General features: G+C 38.2%; 2 protein-coding genes across 3 annotated transcripts; one reads left to right on the top strand and one right to left on the bottom strand.

The window, feature by feature from the left end:
- Window positions 1–6,649: 6,649 nt before the first annotated feature.
- mRpS26 (mitochondrial ribosomal protein S26) lies at window positions 6,650–8,071 on the top strand. The gene is made up of 3 exons (XM_067756702.1): window positions 6,650–6,859; window positions 6,919–7,176; window positions 7,240–8,071. The coding sequence occupies exons 2-3, from the start codon at window positions 6,968–6,970 to the stop codon at window positions 7,736–7,738; spliced, it is 708 nt and encodes a 235-aa protein (XP_067612803.1). The 5' UTR covers window positions 6,650–6,859; window positions 6,919–6,967; the 3' UTR covers window positions 7,739–8,071.
- Window positions 8,072–8,368: 297 nt separating this feature from the next.
- On the bottom strand, window positions 8,369–15,421 carry Polr3D (RNA polymerase III subunit C53). 2 transcript variants are annotated; one of them, XM_067757463.1, is made up of 7 exons: window positions 14,978–15,420; window positions 11,080–11,483; window positions 10,632–10,721; window positions 10,274–10,413; window positions 10,133–10,204; window positions 8,946–9,137; window positions 8,372–8,896 (listed from the first exon to the last, which is right to left on the bottom strand). In XM_067757463.1, the coding sequence occupies exons 1-7, from the start codon at window positions 15,142–15,144 to the stop codon at window positions 8,750–8,752; spliced, it is 1,212 nt and encodes a 403-aa protein (XP_067613564.1). In that variant the 5' UTR covers window positions 15,145–15,420; the 3' UTR covers window positions 8,372–8,749. The 2 variants fall into 2 exon arrangements, with proteins under 2 accessions (XP_067613565.1, XP_067613564.1); XM_067757464.1 differs by lacking the exon at window positions 10,632–10,721 and having other exon boundaries at window positions 8,369–8,896; window positions 14,978–15,421.
- Between the last annotated feature and the right edge of the window lie 9,053 nt (window positions 15,422–24,474).

Raw genomic sequence — 24,474 nt, 5'->3', positions numbered from 1 at the left:
GAAAAGGGGGAACAGGTCGTCCCTAAATTTGAAGATTATACCCTTTTGTATATTATACCCCATATATAAGTGAAGAAGTGATAATTTCCAGTACTCAGTTTGGCAAATATCCTAAAGAGAGTTTCGTAGCGTTAGCATCACTGTAACGAATTTGGAGGTCAAAGCAAATAAGCATTTTTTGCTTACAGGGTGACCAGAATTCACAAGAAAGCCGACCGATTTATTTTTTACATGATATATCCGATACTGGAGCACGAAAGGGGAATTGTAATATCGGAAGCAGCAAAACACAATGCATCCGGCCCTAAGTAAAGAGGATAAATACAATAAGAGCCGTCACTCCTTATTTTGTGGCGAGTATCTCGCTGGAAATTGAAAAAATTGATGCCGAATGTTTTCTGAGAGGGACATTTTTAATTGTCTCGCATTTATCCATACCGTGTAGGCCCCTTGTGCAACTGTGATTTTTGGAAAGAGAATTAAATAAATTAATTAAATACAGTCGAAAAATAAACACAAATACCCCACGAAAATGTATAGAAGACATTTATAAACATCTCGCCCAAAAACAAGTAGCGACTACCTCTCAGTATACATCGAGTAAATGCCAAAAAAATAACGAGTGACGGCTCTTATTGTATTTATCCTCTTTGCCCTAAGGAAAAGAAAATCGGTCGCCACCTGTAACTCCAGACAGTTCCAGCAACTAATTTCGCTGGAATTCGGTATTTTAAGCCGATATTTACTGTTGCTGATCGGAATCACTCGCATTCCGACAGCATTAATATAACAATAAAATTATATGATGTGTAACGAAAATAAGGCCAAACAAAAGTTGGAGCAGGGGGCATTGGAAACACGTCGTTTTCAACCGCCCATTATATGTTGAGCTGATCGGAATATTTATACATTCCGACAGCGTCTTTACTAAACAAAGATGAGGGGTGATTGGATAAACGTTATTTTCAATTTCCAACATCCAAAGACATGTTTAGCTGTGTTAATCGGAGACTAATACATTCCGACAGCTTAAAATACAAATATAAGTTCCAAATTTTGTTGCCTTAAGCTGGAAGCACTGGAGGATTGGAAACGCGCCCTTTCCAACCTCCCTTAAATAAGTTGTTTTTGTTGTTGTATTTATTTATTTATATAAATAAGTGGCTCCCAGACTCATCCGTTTGTCACGCAAATATGCTGATCGGAATCACATGGCATTCCAACAGCATATTCAATAGTAATAAGTGATTGTAATAATGAATTGTACTTAGAAGTTTAAGTTTTAGGTCTAAACAGCCGTAATAAGAAATAAATTAAATTAAACTAAATTTATTATGGGACATTGTTTCAAACTGTAGTTACATATTAGCTGTGTTTTTTTCACATCTATAGACGTTTACACTTAAACTTTATATGGACTGCTAAGCGTCAAACTTTATCTACTCTTCTGAAATTGCTGCGCATAAAATTAGTACTACTTCTAAATATAAATACCCATTACACTCAAATGCCACTGAAATATGTGTCTATGTTCACCTCCGAAAATGGTGTGTATCATCGCAACCGATTCAGCTATAGGTTATACACAGCCATACAGCAGAGGTTTGTGTCTCCGCTTTTTGGTACAACATGTTATGTAGCTAGTTGCCGCTAGATGGGTCTCCTAAACATTATTAAGTGACGATAAGCGTTTTTTTACGCGTAAACGTAGACGTATAAACTTGTAAAAAAAAGACGGCTATTATTATTCACACTGCAGTATGCAAGCCAAGTTTCAGCAGTGAGCTGGAAATTTTAAGATAATCAAATTTTCTTTAAGCAATATTAGCTCTTATGTAAAGATAATTCGTTGTTTATCAGATATAAATATAGGATTCTTTCTTCTGAGGAGAAAGCAAGATATTGTAGGAAAAATCAGGTTAGTCAATGAGACTATTACATTTTCTTCTAACTTGTTTATATCGCTTTAATTTTAAGTCATAAGTATTGTTATGATAATTTTTTTCAAACTTGAACAAGTCCTTTAATTAAAATCGAATAAACCCAAGCTTTCAACTCCACAACCTGGCAAATTAAAACAACAACAACAAATTGTCGCATAGCCATAGTCAAAATAAAATAAGTTTTATATGTAGTTGCAGCTTTTTGAACAGGTAGTTCATAGAAAGTTATGTCAAAAAGCTACAACTAAATTTAAAACATATTTTATATTGACTATGGGTATGCGTCATTGATTTCGGAGCGGTATTACGGTTATATAAAAACGCCTAACAAAAATTGTTATGTATACTCTTTGTGAGGCGAACTTATTAACTAGAGCTCGCCCGCTACTGAGTTGAAGTTAAAGATATAACAGGGGGACTCATGTAACCGTATAAATGCCTTATAAAGTGTGTAAACGTATAAATTTATCTAGTGCGTAAACGAGCTGTCAAATTTTGTATGAAAAATCATTTACACAATTTGTATAAATTTACGCGCACATTTCATTGTGTAAACGCGATAAACTCGAAGGAATGCAACCTTGCAGACATTACAGCAGGCATTTTCATCAGAAATCTCCAACATCAGCAAGTAAAGGCGTTTTAGTTTTGATTTTTCACTTAATCTTGGTATTTTTTAATCTGTATAACAATCAAAAACATTTTGTTTGGCAATAATACAGCTGATAAATAATCAAGTTTATCAAGAGTATTGCTAGGTGCGTTCATATAACCGCATGTGTAAATGGATATAATTTTACACCTTATAAGTTTATATGCTTTCATGAGTCCCCCTAACCTTACCAGAAACAAATATGCACACAACAAAAATCTGCATCCAAACAAAACGAAACAAAAGGGGGACTCATTTAACCTTATAAATGCCTTAAAGTGCGTAAACGTATGAATTTATCTAGTGCGTAAACGAGCTCTTAAATTTTGTATGAAAAATCATTTACACAAGGGGGACTCATGTAACCATATAAATGCCTTATAAAGTGTGTAAACGTATAAATTTATCTACTGCGTAAACGAGCTGTCAAATTTTGTATGAAAAATCATTTACACAATTTGTATAAATTTACGCGCACATTTCATTGTGTAAACGCGGTAAACTCAAAGGAATGCAACCTTGCAGACATTGCAGCAGGCATTTTCATCAGAAATTTCCAACATCAGCAAGTAAGGACGTTTTAGTTTTGTTTTTTCACTTAATCTTGGCATTTTTTAATTTGTATAACAATCAAAAAAAATTTGTTTGGCAATAATACAGCTGATAAACAATCAAGTTTATCAAGAGTATTACTAGGTGCGTTCATATAACCGCGTGTGTAAATGGATATAATTTTACACCTTATAAGTTTATATGCTATCATAAGTCCCCCTTATATGCTTTCATGAGTCCCCTACAATTTGTATAAATTTACGCGCACATTTCATGGCGTAAATGCGGTAAACTCAAAGGAATGCAACCTTGCAGACATTACAGCAGGCATTTTCATCAGAAATCTCCAACATCAGCAAGTCATTTACAAGAATATCTTAGTAAAAATATTTTAGTTTTGATTTCTCACTTAATCTTGGCATTTTTAATTTGTATAACAATTAAAAAATTTTTTTTTGGCAATAATACAGCTGATCGACAATTAAGTTTATCAAGAGTATTACTAGGTGCGTTCATAGAACGGCGTGTGTAAATGGATATAATTTTACACCTTATAATTTTATATGCTTTAATGAGCCCCCTAAAGTGAATTGTTTGGTTTCGGGCTATCACAATCTATGGTAAAAACAAATTGCAAAACAATCTTTTGTATATTGTATTGTTTACTACATTTTACGAAACCGTACAAAATTTAATTTACATTCAAATATGTGAATTGGAAAATGATATGTGTGTGTTTCTAGCCTTGTTTATTGCGATTCTTATACCATCTTTTGAGAATTTTGTCTGAAGTTTTCACCGTCTTCAGTTAGCCAATTACCTTTGAGTTAACAAAGATCTCGTTTTCCTATACTAACTGAAGCATCGACTTTCAATTAAGGGCATGGGCCGATTGCAGGTCCATTTCTTCTGAACAAACTGAAATTTATTGTTTCCTCTCGAACTTCGATTCTTTACAAACCTTTCCTTCTGAAACAATGTAGACGGAATTCCGAACTCAACGAACCTTTTTTGTGTTTATGCAAATATTATAACTGTGAATCAAACACATTTTATAGATTTAGCTCCTTTTTTCTGTAAAAAAGCATTTCCCACCTCGCTTAATAGTTCTGTGGGCATAAGCACTACATAAGACTAAGTCCTTTCTTTGTACACGGGACTTATTCTGTGCACTTGACAAATTGTCAATAAGTTGACAAGTAATCAAGACTTTTATCAAGTTGACAAATATTTCTATTAATTGGCGTTTGGAGAGAAAAATACATATGTATGTATGCATAGAACTGCATAGAAGGGGAGGAATTAATTAATTATTATCAGTAGATTTACAAGATTTTTGTCATTTTCCCTGCGTTGCAGTTGTCACTATATTGCGTTAACAGAGGACATCAACACCTTACTACCCACAGCCAGTTAAAATTTTAGTAAATATTGCTCTTTTCATCACTGTTTTAAAACATGGAAAGTTATATATCGAGCATTCCATGGAGAATGGTACATTTTAGCAGACTTTCGCATTGCGGTCATGTCAATAGTTCCCGAGATGGTGGGGCTAGTACCACAATGGTGCTTGTTACCGGAACGTGGATAGATAGATAATTTATTGAGGATTGCACAGTGACTTGCACATCTCCTTCACAGCACCTCATCCTAGCCGACTTTCTTGATGAACCCCAGCAGTGTTCTTGGCTTGAGGGATTAAATGTGGGAATGCTCTGGCCATGGTGAGCCCATAAACTTAGCCCTACGTCTTGAAATTGCGCCGCAATCTAGAAGGATATGGTCCGCCGTCTGCTGATCCATCACAAAATCGGTATGTGTTGTTCGATATTATACCCAGCTTTTGCATGTGACTGTTAAGTCTACAGTGTCTTGTAAGAATAGCCGTTAGGATTCTTAGGTTATCTTTTTGAGAAGCCTATTAATGCTCTATATCGAGTTGTGCTGTAACCCCCTGACAGTAACTTAGATTGACTCAGGCCTGGCATATTGCGTCAGTGTTCTTTATTTTCCCTTCCTTCTAATATTAGGGGCATTTATTGAGTGAGCCAACTGCCAGGATGCCTTCTAACGGGAGTCCAAGGAAACTTTCTGTTTCAAGAGGGGTGGACCATAATGAGAGGAGTGTTAGAGGCGTTGGTTCCACAATACAGTTAAAGAGATGGTTGGTGTCATGTGGGGACACATTACAAGCAGGACAATGTTTTGTATGTCGGGGTTGATTCTGGATAGGTAAGAGTTTAACCTGTTATGTTATCCAGCACGAAGTTGAGCTAGAGTGACTACTCTCGTTTCCCTAAGGAGAGCGCGTTCCTCCTCTGCTAGTTTTGTTCTTTGAGTACAGGAATCACCGGCATAGAGGTCCGATGCCTGTTTGTGGAGTTCACTGAAGACATGCTTGTGTTTTTTAGCTTCATACGGCTGTGTTCTCAGGTGCCGTATTGCCTCATAATGTAATGAGGCCGTGAACAACAAGAGCCACAAAAGATTTATAAAAGTTACGAGGACGCTGGATTTTGGAATATAGCCCAGAGCAACCTGTCCGATGAAACCATCCCTTGCACGTGAAACACTGACAAGAGTATTTATTTTTTTAATTTAATTTATTTATTATTATGGCTGTTCAGGCCTAAAATTTAAACTACTAAGTACAATTCATTGTTATAATCACTTATTTCTATTGAATATGCTGTTGGAATGCCATGTGATTCCGATCAGCATATTTACTAGCGTGACAAAGGGCCGAGTCTGGGAGCCACTCATTTAAGAAAGGTTGGAAAGGACGCGTTTCCAATCCCCCAGCTTAAGGCAACAAAATTTGTAACTTATATTTTTCAATTATATGTGTATTTTAAGCTGTCGGAATGTATTAGTCTCCGATTAACACAGCTAAACATGTCTTTGGATGTTGGAAATTGAAAATAACGTGTATCCAAACACCTCTCAACTTTGATTAGTATAGACGCTGTCGGAATGCATGAAGATTCCGATTAGCACAGCTCAACATATAATGGAAGGTTGAAAAGGACGTGTTTCCAATCCCCCCTGCTCCAACTTTTGTTTGGCCTTATTTTCGTTATTTTTGTTACACATTATATAATTTTATTGTTATATTAATGCTGTCGGAATGCGAGTGATTTCGATCAGCAACAGTAAATATCAGCTGGAAATACCGAATTCCAGCGAAATTAGTTGTTGGAACTGTCTGGAGTTACAGGTGGCGACCGATTTTCTTTTCCTTAGGGCCGGATACATTGTATTTTGCTGCTTCCAATATTACCATTCTCTTTTCGCGCTCCAGTATCGGATATATCGTAAAAATAAGAGAAAAACTTTATCTTATTGGAAGGGTTTTACAATGCTCCAATAAACTTTTTTTAAAAGTATTGAAGTTATTACTACTTTTTATGTGATTAGGAAGTTATTGGTAACGATTAAGTAATCGATTAGGTAACGGGTACCTTTCTTGTAGGGTAGCACTCCGTTTTCGAACTGTCAAATATTAATTTGTTTTTCTTCTTTCACCCACATGCAAGCAGCCGATTTTCTTGTCGAAATTACTAATAAGTTAAACATGCAATTAAGAAATAATAGATTTACCTAAATAAGGACAGTTGTTGAAAAGGGTTTTATTCTGACGTAGATATTGAAAGAAGGTAATATTGCATAATATTTGACCGGTAATATTGCATGGTCAGTTGTTTGGTTTGAGGTAAACTTGAAATTATATAATATTAAGTTTGGTAGTAATATTAAATTTTTTATGGGAAGCCGGCAGTGCATTCAACTCCAATACCTGTGCCAATATTTGCCGGCAAATATGCTGCGGACAACTACCGGCATTTTATCACGCCTCTCATTGAATGAGACAAAAACCGCCAGCACCACATTTTCACTAGAATTTGTTCGTTGGCGCAGAAAACCTCGTTGGCTGCCTAAAGCGAAGAGTAAATTATTTCGTGTGCCCGAACGCAAACGGCAAGATCCAGATGAAAAAGCAGAATTAAAGCGGATAAATAATAACTACAAGTATTTATACCTAACCTTGTTACTATTTTATGTTCTAATCATTTAATTAAATGTTCCCTAAAGGACACAAATGCGCTCAATACGAAAATATCTACGCGAGGAGGTAGTACGTTTGAATGTCACAACCACCGCTGACCACTTTGTTCTTACAGCCGAACAAGAAGAAGCGGAATTCCAAAATTGTATTCAAGAGAATGAGGCTTGGAATCAAAAGATCGCTGCCGAACGAAATGAACGCATATTAAAGGAACGTGAAAGTAAGGCAGCTATAATACGAGAACGTCTAGAGGCGGCACGTTTACGAGAAGAAGAAAAATTTGAACGCGCCGAAGAGATTGTGCGACGTGAAAAGGAGTTGGCTAAGACATTTATAAACCACGAAAATCTTGATGTTGCTATAGAACAAGCTTTAGCTAATCCTGTAGATTACAACTTTTCACTGGATTTGAAAGGCAACATTTATCGAGGACGTAAAACGTTACCTGATGGTAGTGGTACACCTGTAGCGAGTGGTGGTATAAACGAATCTGATTTGCAAAAAACAATTGAAGCACAAAATTAAAAAAAAAAAAAAAAAACAAAAAATATACATAACGCGCACCTAGATCAATAGAAAGCTAACTAAAATTTGAAATTTCGAAGCTATGAGTACCTGCGGACGTTCCATTTCAATACCTACCGGAATTGCATTGGCGCTTATGGGGGAGCCAGTCATTTTTTGGCCTTTTCTTAACCTCGCGATTTGTTAAGTTGACCGCTGCTTTGATATAGGTGTCCGATAAATTTAATGTTTTGCGTTATTATATGTAATAGCTGTGCTTTCCATATTAATATTGGTTTGGATTGTATTTAATTGAACACGTAAACAAGAATAATAAAGTGTAAAATAATGAAACTTTTTATGATTTTTAATAATCGGGGATTGCCCATATTGCTTTTTTTTTTTTTAAATGTATGAAAACATTTATTTGAAGCAATTTTTTTAATTTTATAATTTATTTAATAATTTGGGAAAAATTTAAACAACGTGACATCAGGACGGACGAAACAGCTGTCGCCTTGTCCGTCCTGATGTCACGTTGTTTAAATTTTTCCCAAATTATTAAATGAAACTTTTTATTTATATAATTTTTTTTTAAAAAAAGATCCTTTTAAATTTGTAGTACGTAACAAAACTATATTATATGTAGGCGTTTTATTTGTTATAAAGCATTTAATTATGAGAAATGCTTTCCTTAGATTTCGAAAACTATTTGACAATCAAAAGGTTTAATTCAATTTTAAATAAACGTTTAATTTTTTAACTTTTTTGAAAGCATGCAATTTTCAATATTTTTTACTGTAAATAAGTATCAATCATGTTCACTATTCAACATATCCGATATTAAATATAATGGGTTTTCTTTACAGTATTTAATTTCACAAAATGCATAGGTTTTTTGATATTTTGGTTGAGCTTTCACTAGAACTATAATAGCTTATAAGTAGATTGTAAATTAAAACAACATATATGTATATGATACAAAACAAATTTTGTAAGTATAATAGTAAATAATAGTAAGTTTTTACGGTGCTATGCTGGCTTTTGCCGCTGCCGTCGCTCCTCTTGTTCCATTAAATGTTCCCAATCGGGTGTGGCGGTCAACTTGGCTTGTATGGGTCCTAAATTAATCATATTACCACTACGTTCCTCACGATTTGTGTTAATCGACATAAGGTCCTATAAATTGAAATATTGGTCAAATTATTATTTTTTAATATCTACTCACCTGTAGAAAACCCGTTTCCATGCCCATATTTAAATCGAAATATGTATCACCGAAAACTAATTTTACTTTGCCGGATTTATATCTTAGTAGTTTGCCTATTTTACCTTCTTCCATTTCTTTGAGCGATAAACGTTTTGGTGGCGCTTTTGGAGTGGGTGAACTTTTTGAAGTAGAGGGTAGATCGTCAACGCTCTGAAATTTAATTAATTCTGATATTTAAATTTCTATGTAATGCGGACATTGTATAAGATTGCGACTAGACTCAGAATTGAAAACACTTGAAAAAATTTGGCCATAGTTTTATGTTTAAGTTAGATGCGTGGTAATCCAAACTTTCAACAAAGTCAAAAGCTTTTGGTATTCGTAGCATGTATATACCGAATTCCAATTCTAATTCTGCCCGCAATCGGATTCCACAACAGCACTGTTTAATTAAGCAAATCAATTAATGCCATGTTAAGAAATGAAATTATGGATTCAATATGAAAACAGGAATTTGTGTGCAAATAAAAAAATCTCAAATTAAAAACACATGTTCAAATAATCATGAACAAATTTGAGTAAAATTGAAAACTGTTTTTTAGCAGCCGAGTTTAGGCAGTTTTGGAACCGATTTTCTGCTGTTCATGAGTTTCAGTCTCTTGTACTCTTTTTGCTTCGTATGGAATTGGGTGTCGAAGCCTTAGCGATCCCGTTTCGGCACTTTAGAGGCGTTTCACGTTCGGAGCCGGCAGAACTTAAAGCCGGCCCATGAGGCATTCTCATGGTTGTTGTCTCCAATTTACGCAACGATACGAAGTCAAATTATGCCACGAATTGGCGTGACAGTACTTCCGAAACTAACGTAGAGTATATTATCATGTCAATAAGAACAGTAATATAATATGCCACCCCTACGGAGTGCTGTGCAGACATACACGATTTAACACTAGCATTACTACAACAACGGTATCATTTAAAATCCAGTATATCCTGCTCATAGATTTCTTCGTTTGTTGCTATGCCAGGGGTTGCACTTTTCTGAACCGACAACAACGGCAATGAACTGAAAACGGTGAATTGCGGCACTATCAATGATTTGACAATAATTAAAGGTCGTTATCTTAGTCTTAAATTTGAATTGTTGCTATTTTGACCTTAAAGCAGTGCATTCAAATCGAAACCTGTTTTGATTTAGTGAAATTTACATTTTTAATGTAATGTGTCTGTTTGTCCGCAACTTCTTCGAAATCTTCTTCACATGGTAATGCATCTGGTAGCTAGAAGTAGAAATTAATAACCACTTTATAATTTACATTTTTTATATTTCCAAAATATGGCGAGCTTACCTGTAGCAGCAAAAGCTGTGATGGTGTCAAATCTAATAACTCACAAACTGAAGCAGGATAACGCATCAAGGCACGGTTTGTGAGCAGTTGTTGTTTAACAGACATTTTTTGGATTTTCTGTGCAATGTTGATAGTAGATTCTATTCAAGAAGGTGAAATATGTAAAATATGAGTTTATAAGGTAAATAGTGATTGCGTAATTATTGTAGGAATGTAAGGAATGAGGGTATGAATACGATTATGTCCTACAACAAACAGAAAAAACATACATTGTATGAAACGTAAAGACACAAACATGGGGACGATAGTCGTGCGCATGGTTAATAATACACTTTTTACTAGACATTTTGAAACTCACCAGCATTTTCGAGATTTTCAGGAGCTTCATCTTTTATTTTAGCATCTAACTTTTCAAGGTTCAACTCGACTTTAATTGGTTTCCACTTGGCTAGCAGATACAAGCGAAAGTGTATGTTTTGTATACAGATATGTACGTGTCGTTATATACATACGTGCAACGGATAACCGAAAAAAAGATTTGGTACAAAACGATATTAACAACAAAATATAAATGCTGATAATGATTAGCTCGCACTAGCAAGTAAAAGGAAAACTTCCATATTTAATAACGAGTAGTCGCTCATGCAGTAGTATTTTAAGCTTTGCGTACTACGCTCTCGTAAGACCGTTACACTACTATACCAAATAATCATGTTCCCAATCGAGTATACAAATACTTTTAAATATCTCGACTTTTTTGCTTTTTGGTTTTAAAAATTTAAATTTAAAGATTTTGTTTGACTTACCCTCATTCAACTTAACCGGTTTCTGCTCCAAATCAGTCTTATCATCTCCAAAATCATCCTCTTCAGTATCACCAAGTAGTTCACGCACATATTCATCATCAGCTTTTATATCATTTTTTTTAAGATTTTCACTTTTGATTATTGTTGGTTTACGCATTTGCGATGGAGCATCATCAGTGCTACGACCGCCGCCGAAGCTAGAACCCCCCGAACTTGCTTTGCGTATGTTAATTGCACCAGCACCTTCCGAGAAGACTCCAGTAGTTTGTATAAGTGATGCATTAGTGTTACCAGCAGCACCACCACGTCCTCCACGCGTCCCACTGCCGCTGCCACGTCCACTGCGCGCACCTCGACCACCACGTCCGCCACGTGCCGTTGTGTCTTTTGATGTTTTAACATTTCTAAAAAATATAAATACGTATATATGCAGATTTTTATTTTTATTTACTTCAAAACAGATATTCTACCAAACAGGCATTTCTGTAAAAAATTTTAAAAGTAGCTTAAAGTAAACTTGCTTAAATAAACATGTTGTGTATTTGTATGCATTAAGCGGGGATTGCTTTTCATTGCTTTCAAATGTATGAAAACATTTATTTGAAGCAATTTTTATTAAATAAATTGTTGTTGTTGTATCATGCCCGTCCAATAGGTCGAATCTGGATAGGTAAGAATTCAATTCTTAATTTCATGACAGTATTAAGTTAGAATGATGCGTGTATACCTGGGGAGGTGGCTTTCCTCTACGCGAGTTTAGGGTATTACCCTTACAGAACGGAGTTCGATAGATGGTGTTCTGGGGACATAAGAAGACAACTCCCAGCAGTTTTGAGACCGCTGCACAGTGTTTCGTGTAGAACAAGCTAGCTGGACAAAATTATTTTATGAGATTTAAATTTTTTCTTAGGTATCTCCCTAAAACTGTTAACTAAAGGATCCGATGTTATAAGCAACATATTCATAAGATCTCTATTCGTGGCTTCACGCGACTGCTTTTGTGTGTTATCAGCCCTGAATCGTCTCAAATCTTTGTTACGGGCTTCCTGTGCTTCCTCGGAAAGTTGACCAATAGGTAAAATTGCTGATTTTATAATATCAGTACTATGCACTAAGAATTTATGAACTGTAACAGACATATTAAACCATGGATAGAGATCTATGTATAGTTTTTTAGTCTCGACCGCAAGATGCTAATGCGCGAAGAAGATTGTCGAATCTTTTGATGAGCGTTACATCCAATCCCGTAATCTCAGCACTAGCCTCAGAATTTTCGAAAAACCTACGAGCAGTGTTGCCGTCATTGGTATTGACGAAACCTGGTTTTGGTTTGTCTTCATCAATCCATTGTATGTACCTGTTTTTATGCCTTGGTGACTGGTGCGGTAGGTTGTGGCAGGTTGAAGTCAATGATCTTCGCCTTTTTGCTTTTGGTGTGATCTTGTTGACCTTGCGCGTTTATTTTTGTATGTTTTATCGCTACGTATTTGTTCCCTGTACCAGGGAATTGGTTTTGCCGTTTGTAGATCAGCTTTAAAGGTTCAAATATCTCGTCGGAGCTGGTACGTACATACATCCTATTTGATATGTAGAGATAACTAAATCTACAAAAAAAAAATTTAAAATAGATGTGCAAAGAATTCGCAATGGTTTTTTCTTTCGACTATTAGAGAATACTTGCGACTATAACATATGTAAAATTTAGCCCGGATGTCAGCGGATGTATGTAACTTTTTTGTTCCTAACGTTAAAAATATAGAGAAAAAATACCTTTTCTTCATAATAACGGAATGGTTAATATATTGAAAATACTCGTATTGCGAAAGAATTACTATTAAAAAATTTTACTTACCTTCGAGCTTAGAATCCATCAAAAAAATTATGTAAAAGTGTTCAATTAAAAGAAATATGAATATTAATATTCAACAAGAATTTTGCAAATTAATCAATGCATTTTACGGCCACTCCTGCTCAATATATATGAGCAAAAATATCAAAAAAAAAAAAACAAAAATCCCGTTATTTTGTTTGTTTTCTTTCATTTCTCATTACACTTTTCTTGGAATAAGAACTTTGTTTTTGTCCAGCTAGCTTGTTCTACACGAAACACTGTGCGCTGTTATGACAGACCTCCTGTAGTTTTTCCAGTGTGTGTATTCTGTACGCTCGGTGCTCGGCGCTTTTGCGGCAATATTTAATGCATTCCTCGGTCGACAAATCTAATGGCAGGCCGTCAGATACGCACATAAACACAAACATAGCGCTTCTCCTATTACTATCACCGCCACAGAGATTGAAAAGGCCATCCAACTTGCCAAAACATCCAACGCAGTACGCCCAGGCTGTATAGCTCTGCCGATGCCTAAAAACCCTGGAAATGAGGGGTTCAAATATCTAGCTCTCCTTTAAACGTGCCTCGTCATCCCCGAAATGGGAAAATCGTGAGGGTGGCACCGCTACTAAAACCTGGCAAACCAGCTAACGTATGACAATCATATCATCCGGTATCTCTCCTATCAATAGTAGCCAAGACACTCGAAGAAATTGTGCTTATTTCACGGCAAACCTGCGACTTGCCAATCATCAGCAAGGATTTCAAAACCTATATAGCACATAGCACATCTACCGCGCTAAACGCCATCAACACACAAATAAATTGCAGATTGAATCAAGAACTCCATCACATTTCCTGTAGCGCTTGAATTATCAAAAAGTTACGGCAAGACTTGGAAGGGTCCACCCTTACTCCAAGTCTCAAAAGGTGGAAGTCAAATTATCTGTCTGGACGGCAGCCATTGATTCAATTGACCAACGAAGCAGCTAAACCTAGAAGAATTAAACAAGACCTGCCCCATGCTGGTGTTATATCCCCGCTTTTGCTTAATTTCTATATATCGAAGCTCTCTTCGAAAATAAATAAAATACAACGTGGACAAAACAAAATGTTGACCATATTGAACATCCACGTCGATGGCATTACGCTACCGACTGTCTTACATCCAAAATACTGGGTGTGACGTTCAATCACGATTACATTTTAGCGAGCATGCAATTGTACCTAAAATCCAGACCCGTAACTAAATACTAAAATCTCTTGAGGGCAGCACTTTAGGTAAAGATAAAAAAATACGCCTATTACCACTTCAAAAGCAATTGGCCGGCCACTTGCATCCTTCGAGGCCTCAATATGTTCACCTAGTCCTAGGTATACACACTGTATGAAACTGCAGGTTTTTAAGACCACCGCTCACAGAATCGCTAAGGGTTGTCTTCTCATGTCCTCATAACACTATCTACACAGTGACGCGAATGCATTCCCCATAAGGGAGAGAAATGAAATGCTGAACAAACAGTTTTAGCTGAGTACCTAGAAACCTGTGCATCCCAACAGCCATTTGATTGCAGAGGCCCCGCCTCCCAGGAACTTAAGAAATAATTCCGCAAGCATTTTGAAAAAAAGTACAGAGGACCTCAGAGATATCCATAAAAAGGCGTTGGATCTCTAAAACCTAAACACGCAGTAGATAGCATTCTCCTCAGGGTACCTAGCGTCACTGTAGGTCAATACTGTAATATGCTAAACTCTGAAATATCCAGAATCAACCACTACATAATGTATGTACTGCTTGTAACGTGTCCCCACATGACACCACCCATCTTTTCAATTGCAATGTGGAACCAACGGCTCTAATACCCCTTCTCTCTGGTCCAGCCCTGTTGAAACTGCAAACTTCCTCGGACCCCCATTAGAAGATATTGATGACAGTTTGCGAGTGATCGCATCTATTGCATGTATGCTACAACACCAACATCCCTCCACAGACTATTATTTATAATTATTGTCAAAGCGTAGGGGACTAATGGAAAATTTTACAATTTTTTTATTGAATAAACTCACGTGTTTTTGTTTCGCACCACATTGAGGTTGGGCATGAAAACCTTCTTTGACGCTGCATTGGCGCCAGCTGCCCCACCTCGCCCGCCCAAGGTTAAATCACGGACTGGTTTTAATGATGACAGCTTGTGGATTGCTGGTGGTGTGACTGTTGCAGAGCTACCATTCATTGCGATTGGAGTACTATGTATCTATTGATTCTGCAAGTTGCTGTGACAGAAGTATTATACCAAATTTCACGTTGTGCCTTAAAATGTTTCCAGTTGTTATGGTTCTGAATTAGTTTGGTTTGCTGTTGAGTGGCTTGGGTTTATTTGTGTTTGGCCAATATGTGTACGCAATCCCATTATCTGTGGACATGTGGCAACTGAATGGATATATCCACTTTGTACATTGCTGGTGTTTTTATGCTTTGTTGTTTTGAATGTTTTTCAAAGACAAAATCAAGCTGCTTCTTTCTCTTATACGTTCACAATTGTCATTGTTGTGTAGTTGCGTCTTGAGCGTGTTGTCGAGAACGTATATGCGCTAAAGAAAAATCAATCACATGCCAGGGCTCAGTTTCTTCCATTGTGAATTCATACAAGTGGCGAATGTTAAAAAAAAACAATAGTAAACAGCCTCGTCTCCTGTTCAATCGTTGTTCGATTACTTAAATCATTTCCTCAATAGTGCTTTTCAAACATTTTTGTAGACGACTGGCATTTTGCGTTATTTACATATTTTAAAATGTTTGCCTATAATACTATTTTCACACAGACGGCTTATAGAATAATAAAGGCAGTTTTCTACATTAAGACGCTTATTGAGCTCAATCTTCCCTAAAAAATTCGAATCTATAATTATTTCATTAGTAGCTAATTGAATGCCTAATGAAGTCAAAAGCACAATGCAACTCTGTTGGCCGCGTTCCGCTTCTCAGTTTTTGGTGTATTCAGTGCTTAAAAATGTCATTTGTCAAAGTAAATGTCATTGTCTGCATGGCGGAACGATACAAGGTGGTCGCATCGAACAGCTGATTATAACCTTTTTTATTTGATTTGATACATCAACTACCGGCGCAGTACGATTTTGACATTTGTCGATCGAATTTACAAGTACATTGAATTTTTTTTGTTTGTAGGTATGTCACCATGCTGCCACCTTGTATCGTTCCGTCATGATTGTCTGTCGTATAGCATTGTCATTTTATTCGCTTGACATTTCATCCGTCATACTAATCGAGCAGTTACTTCTGTGTGAAAGCAAAACATTTACGATTTCATTAGAAGGTGAAATGAGATCATTAAGTTTCTGTGTGAAAACGGTATAACTGGCTGCTCACATTTAATCTATTAACTAGATTTTAGAAATTAATATTGTTCTGTATCTGATTTTCTGTATACACATTTTAAAGAAAAGCTGAATTGAAACACAAATGGGCAATTCATGGCACTTCAATTTAATAACCGCGAGCAAAAAACAAAACTTTCTTCCAATCTCTGGCCATTCGCAACAGCCGTTCTCCCTGTCAGCTATTATTTGACAGCTAGGTATGGCAGTGAAGGAATAGAAAGATTTTTCACTTGTGTCAATTTTCTCATTCTTCAGTTTCTTCGAAAGCTGCTACACCATAAACGAATTTCGAAATTGTATTTGTAAGCGAATTTGCAAAAAAAAGTTTAATGACGTAGTTTTTGAAATTTTTAGATTTATTACATTTCTATCATATTTCGCTACCAGTGTTCTGAGTATGTAAAACTGTTACCCTGAAGACGACTACATCGGAGCAAGAGTTAAATTTTCGGAGTATATCTTTCATTCCTTTATGAAAAGAGGGCGAACAACTAACATCAAATTGATTTGGTGGCTTGGCAAACTCTTCGATTGTGTTTCTGCCGTGAATGTTTCTCAGCAAAAAAAAAGTTTGCGCATGCCTTCAGATTGGAACTTATACATTTTTGTTTTTGTATTCAATAATTGAAAGTAACAAAATTTAAATTTTTTCTTCTCACGATTATGCTGCTACAATCACAAAAATTGTAAAGGTTGTATTGTTTTGATGTCGAATTCAAATCACATTGCGAACGTTTTCTATTAGCAAGATAGGAGTATTACATATATGATTTTCAGCAACAACTTTTAAATTATACTTAGCCTGAGCGAAGCTGATATTTTCTACACACTGCTCAACTATTAACGCACTGGACGTATAGATTGAGTTGAAAAAAAAAAAATACAAGTTGGTCGAATTTTGACCACAGGCGCTATTAGTCTATACTATTGGCCTTAGCGAACCCGCAGCGAATTCTTCCTTCTCAGATGGACAAAACAAAATACTTGCTTTTATCCAAAAGAGTGAAAAGTGGTGTCTTCTACATTTCGCTGATCATGCCTGTCCTGCTGTATGGCTCAGAATCGTATAAGATGAGATGGCTTTTGGAGTAATCGAGAGAAATGTTCTCCGAAAGAGCTGTATGAGCTTTACTACGGAGATGTGACGATAGTGCAAAGATCCTGTCCGTGATCCTGACGACGACTATCGAAGGAGATATAGTGATGAGCTTTACGGAAATATTACGATAGTGCAAAGATTAAAAGTCCAAACGCTTCGTTGGCTAGGTAATGTTATGCAAATGGACGAAGACGCTCCGGCCACGAATGTATTTCTGTCGACACCGCAGCTTGGTAACAGAAGAAAGGGGAGACCTGCACTGATTTAGAAGAGGCAGGTGAAGGAAGACCTCCCTTGGTGCACCCAAATGGCGGCTGTTATCGCGAAACAGGGACCAAACAAAATTTCATCCAATTGTCGCTTATAAACAATCAGCTTTTCATATGTATGCAATGAATCAACCAAAGACATCAGGTAGTAAATACTATTATTCAGTTTTCAACTTGACGAAAATATAACTTTCAGATAAAATATGTAGTAGTAGGCATGAGCGCAGCAATATACTCTGATTGGAATAAAGTCTGAACACTGATTCATCAATGAAACCTGCCGAAAGCGTGACGTAACGCCGAGAAAATTAATTTCACCAGCTAACTATGGTTATTTGATCTCTCATATTTTACAAATCACCTATCTTTTGTGCTGCTATGTAGCTTCCGTTACATAGCGGTAGCATGATCCTTTGACTTTTTTTGTTTCACCAACACAGGGTGACCAAACTCCGGTTAAATAATATATTAATTAAATAAAATGAATATTTTGTAGAACAAATTGCAAAAATCTATTTTGAACACACGAAGCTACTTTCAAGAGTCGCTACAGAAAGCAAACATTTGTAAAAAACTAAATTAATTTATTTAGGCTTTTTCGTCATCGGAACAAAAAGGAAATAAGTAGAAAAAGATGTGTACATATCCGGGTACTTAAAAACTAGGGAAAGTCACTTGACACCATGCGGATTAGTAAAAAAAAGGAGATATCTAGTTTGATTTCAGATAAGTTAGATTTTACCCGGTGGATGGCAATCTATCAGATACCACATTTGACATTATCGTATTCACCAACACAGGATGACTAACTCCAGGTTAAATCGATAATTGTGAATATATTGTAAAACGCATCGCAAAAATCTATTGTGAATTCACGAAAACTAACTAACAGCTGACCTTTCTTTACACTTTTTCCTTGGACTTAACTGAGACGCGAAGCTTCAGCTGGCCTGGAGAAAAAAAAAACCTCGACAACTTATACATATGTAATGTGACGGTCCAATGAAGCGTGATCCAGATACGAAAAGAAATTTAACATGCAAATGCAACAACAATGTCACCATATGAATCGATTTGTTGTTGCATTTGCATGTTGTTACGGTCTGCTGTTATGGTCTACGGTTACGGTCCACTTGGGAGCGTTTTCGTGCGAACATACCTAGTGACTGGTGATGGGGCGAAAGTTGCGATACAAAAGTATCGAAACAAAGAAAGAAAAATTCGGCGATCACTAGCAAAAAGGAAAAAACCACGAGTTTCCGCAGATCGAAAAAATCTTTCTTTCCTTTTCCTGGTTGGCAGCGGACGGAGTAAGTCAGACAAGAATTAACGAATTTATAGTGGCTTAGCGATTGGTGTGCTTTGAATGTTTTTGTTCTTCCTGGTTGGCACGCGGATCAACTGAGGATTACAGATCTATAGTGGCTTAGCAATTTGGGTGCTTTTAGTGCTTCCTTTTACTGGTTGGCATAGCGATTTGTGTGCTTTTAATGCTTCCTTTTACTGGTTGGCTTAGCGATTTGTGTGCTTTTAATGCTTCCTTTTGCTGGTTGGCACGCGGAACGAGGATTACCAATTTATAGTGGCGTCTAGTGATTTGAGTGTTTTTAATTCTTTCTGGTCCTGGTTGGCACGCGGACGATTTATGTGCTTTTAATTCTTTCTTGTCCTGTTTGGCACGCGGAGTTCGTATGCGAGGGGCCACTTGACATATTGGCAACAACGACAATTCGAGCAAGGCCTATTAGCCAAATCGTTTAATGCCCCGAAAAGCGTTTAAATTCTGCGGAAAGTAGGGGTTGCATCCGTACCAGCAGCAACGACGCCCCTAACCACATCACCACTAAATTAACAACGAGAGGTAGCACCGTACCCACATTTCAGGCGGCAACGTGGTAAAGAAGTTGGGAATACAGCAGCCAGAACGTCGTCGTCGTTCTCCTCACAATTTGTCGACAAGTGCGCATGTTAGCCGACACGATTCTATGCAATTGGTAACCCATAAGCAGCGCTGTAACGCCCGGCAATATTTGGCAGACCCGCTAGCTCTAATTCACGTCCGCCAGCCGTCCTTATAACAACCAAACGCGCCAACCACCATCGCCGGTGCAACCATAACCATTACAACGCACCAAGCACCACCACCAGCGCCACCAAAACGCGCCAACCACCATCGCCGGTGCAACCATAACCATTACAACGCACCAAGCACCACCGACAGCGCCTACCATTACAACGCGCAATCACCATCGTCGGTATAACCACCACCAGTTGCAACGAACATAGGCCTGCGCCACTACTGTCAACAGCAACAACAGGCGGCACCACAACCCATAATACCAGCTACTACAACAATACCAGCAACAACAACAACAGCAGGGCCGACTGACATAGGCCTGCTGCAAATCCCGACTACGACAACCAACAACTACATTTAAAGCGGTGAGTTCGTTCCGTAAAGCGGACAACTACAATTTTCTAAGCTAGGAATTTTCATGTCTAAATTTGGTAGTTTACTTTTTTTCAATCAGATATGTTTTATTAACCAGTTTTACTCAAGCCTTGTTCAAAACATAACATAACTCAAATCTACCCGATGAATGTCGATTCTGGTTCGCATTTCTCATTAAAATACCTGGTTGTCGCTGACATGAAAGCAACATACAAAACGGCAATTTGGCAATTGACATTTGCTTTACATATACTTTTCTTCTCTGTTTTTCTGTGTGCTCTGTATAATACAAACGTTGTAATAGCTACATATTTTTTCATTAAAGAACATAATTGAGAAGAAACATAGCAAGTTCGTGATTACTTCTACTGGATTAACAGCGTGAGTATATTGCGTAAACATCTTAGACATTTTGGCATCCCTTGCGGGGAATCTGCGGCCTTCGGAAGGTTTTCTGCACAGTTACATATGTTGTGCTGAAAATTTTATTGCAAAGCCATTGCTTCACAACGTAATTGCTGGATGTTTTAACACGGCACATGTGTTTCCCTGCGACGTAACCTCAAATTTCACCTGTCTTCTTAAGTACATGAGCGTTTTAGAAAATAATTGGCCGTAGAATAATACTTTGTGTCACAGCAATGGAGAAAACGATCAAGCAACTGCTGTCTAGCAAAACAGCGATTCTAAATTTTGCTTCAAACACGCGCAAAACGGCGAAAACAAAACAAACGAAAGGCTTCTTACAAGCTAGAAAGGAGCTTTTGACACAATATTGGGCTAAATTCGCCAGCCTTCACGAACAGATAACCACCGAGGGCACTGTAGAAGATATGGAAGCAGCTGGAATTTCAACGCCGTCAGACTTCGATGAGGTGGAGTGTGCTTATACCGAAACAATGGGCGAGCTACACGATCTTTTCGAGGGCACTCCTTCGCTTACCAACACCTCTATGTTACAGCCTTTCCAGTCAACGCAGGTGGTTGCTCAACCACTACCCCGCATACGCATTCCACCATTCGATGGTAATTTTCTGCAATGGTTTACTTTTAAGGATCTTTTTAATTCCATTGTTACGTCTAACACGTCCTTAACAAATACGCAAAGACTGCAGTACTTGAAGGACAGCCTCTCAGGGGAGGCCAAAACTGCGGTTAGACCATATTACGACAACAGATTCCAATTTTCAAATTGCTTGGGAGCTACTTCAATCAAAATATGAAAATAAGCGGGTAATAATCAGCGCTCATTTAGCAACGATTAGTAAGTTGCCAGCTGTTCAAAAGGAATCTGCTTCAGCACTGAGACAATTGATTGATACGATGACTGCGTCCATTCGCGCGCTAAAAAATCTAGGTCGGCCAATTGAACACTGGGATGATTGGTTAGTTTTTACAATAACCAACAAATTGGATGCGACCACTCGCAAAGCATGGGAGCTTTCCCTTAAATCAAATGACAATATTCCAACTTTTAATGAACTAACAGAGTTTCTTACAAGAAGAACCCAATCACTTGAAATAGTTCAAAGCTTTACCGAAGTGAAGCCTCCCGGGAAAGAGCATGTTCCAAAGAAAGGGGGCATCACATCGGGTATTTCTGGATACCACGCTGCATCTGGACGCTATTCTATTTGCGGCGGTAAACACGTTTTGATGTTTTGTGAAGCTTTTCGCAAAAAGGCGCCACAGGAGCGCTATAGCTATGCACTGCAAGCAAGCCTGTGCATTAATTGTTTACACGGCGGTCACCAGCAATCAACTTGTTCCTCCGAGTATCGATGCAAAACCTGCAAATCCAAACACCATACAATGCTACATGAATATTTCGCCAATAATACGACCAACGTTAGTAAGCACCCCGTTGCTTCTCATAATGCATCTTCAGCAAGTCATTCCACTCACGGATTGCCGCCTGTTTTGATCGGCACAGCACTTACTGAGGTTAGGGCAGAGTCTGGACATACGGTAGTTTTGCGAGCTTTATTGGATAGTGGGGCAGAAGCAACTTTCATAAGCGAACCTGCTGTCAACCTACTACATTTGGTGAAATCTAACGTAAAGGTACCTATTAATGGCGCCAATGGGGGAAAAGTAACTACCGCTAAGGGATTAGTACGGTTTCATGTACGGTCGCTGAAATCTGACTACGAGCTTGATTGCATCGCATTAGTGTTGCCTCGAGTTGGTAACCGCACCCCATCAGTACACATTAAATCCAAGGACGTTACACATTTTAGTGGTTTGGATCTTGCTGATCCTACGTGGAATGTGCCGCAGCCGATTGATGTGATTTTAAACGCCGGAGATTACGCCGCTGTTTTGTTAGGTGGAATACAGCGTAGTGGTAACAGTAATTTGATTGCTCAAAGTACACGACTAGGTTGGGTGATATTCGGCAGTTCTGCCAACAGTGAATATCCTAACGCCATGCGAGATGTGATTGACTGCTATAACAGCCAACTCGATCTTGACCAAACACTGCGCCGCTTTTGGGAAGTGGAAGAAGTTAGCTCAGCACTTAGTTTATCGCAAGAGGATCGCTTCGTAGAGGACAATTTCAACCGCTCTACACGGTGAGCGGTAGACGGTCGCTACATTGTCCGTTTGCCAGTCAAACCAGATGTTGACCTTACGCAACTGGCCCCATCACAAAATGATGCGATTGTGCTTCTCGCCCATCTAAATCGACGCTTGTCGCGAGATCCGAATATGCGAGATATGTATGAAGAGTTCATGGACGAATATGCTTCGCTGCAGCATATGGTAAGAATTAATGTGGAAGACCCTGGAGCGACGCCCATCTGTTACCTCCCACACCACGGCGTCTGGAAGGCATCGAGCAGCACTACAAAATTCAGGGTTGTTTTTAATGCTTCAAGACGCTGTAACAGTGGCAAATCACTAAACGATTGCTTATACTCTGGTCCAAAACTTCAAAACAACCTAACTTCAATCCTAATCAATTGGCGTCGATACCGAGTGGCGCTGACCGGTGACATTGCTAAAATGTATAGGCAAATCTTAATCGATGAGAGAGATACAAATCTGCAACGCATTGTTTGGCAATCAAAAACGCAGCAAGCACCTACACATTTTCGACTAAAAACTGTCACCTACGGTATGAATTGTGCGCCGTATTTAGCCATCAAAGTACTGCACACTTTAGCTGGTGACGCAGGCTCCCGTTATCCTGACGCTGCTCAGATCCTACTCAAGGAATTCTACGTTGATGATGTACTGACAGGGGCAGATAGTATAACAGATGCTTGCAGACGACGTGAAGAACTACAAGCCCTTCTCCAAACCGGTGGTTTTGCCCTTCGAAAGTGGAATTCCAACTCAAACCAAGTATTGCAGTCCATCGATCTCGGTGATCTTGAATCAAAATCGGCACACGAGTTTCAACTAGAAGGTGAGTTCAATACCTTGGGGTTGATCTGGGCAGTGAGAGATGATTGCTTGACCTATGCAGTCAAGCTTGACTACACAATAACCACATTCACAAAAAGGCAATTACTTTCCGACGTCGCAAGGCTTTTTGACCCTCTTGGGTTTCTAGCGCCGTTAATCATTCGGGGTAAAATATTTATCCAAAAGCTCTGGCTGACTGGTTTAAACTGGAATGATAATCTTCCTGAAGATTTGCATGAAAAATGGATATCCTTTCGAAACGAACTTAAGAGCATTTCCGAAGTTCGCATATCTCGATGGATTGATTGAGCTGCATACGTTCGCGGATGCGATTGAGGAACGCCAGTACTCCATACTCAGAACGACACCCTGTAATTCTACCAAAAGACAGTTATCTTACAACGCTAGTTATCAGACAAGCTCATCAACGTACCCTTCATGGTGGTATTCAAGCCACTCTTCAACTTATACGACAACGATACTGGATTAAAGACGGCCGAAGAACGGTGAAACGTATAACAAACAGCTGTGTACGCTGTTTTCGTTACAAGTGCGTGCCACAGTCGCAAATCATGGGCGATCTTCCCCCTGCACGCTGTAATATATCGTTTCCATTCATGCACAGTGGGGTGGATTTTGCTGGCCCCTTCAACATAAGAACAACGAAAGGCCGAGGTCACCGTAGTTTCAAAGGATATGTTGCTCTATTTGTGTGTTTAGCCACAAGAGCAATACATCTTGAGCTCGTTAGCGATATGACAACGGAGGCTTTTCTGGCAGCGCTGACTCGATTCACATCAACCCGTGGACTTTGCTCCGACTTATACAGCGACCAAGGCACTACGTTCATAGGCGCAAATAACCTGATACAAGAAGATATCAATGCCTTCAAATCTCAACTACAACAGGCCACTAGTTTCGGCGCCGCGGT

This window comes from Eurosta solidaginis, chromosome 5, assembly GCF_040869045.1.
Source record: "Eurosta solidaginis isolate ZX-2024a chromosome 5, ASM4086904v1, whole genome shotgun sequence".
NCBI classification, from domain to species: domain Eukaryota; kingdom Metazoa; phylum Arthropoda; class Insecta; order Diptera; family Tephritidae; genus Eurosta; species Eurosta solidaginis.
The sequence above is the reverse complement of the archived record's forward strand: the minus strand, read 5'-3'. Positions and strand labels throughout refer to the sequence as shown.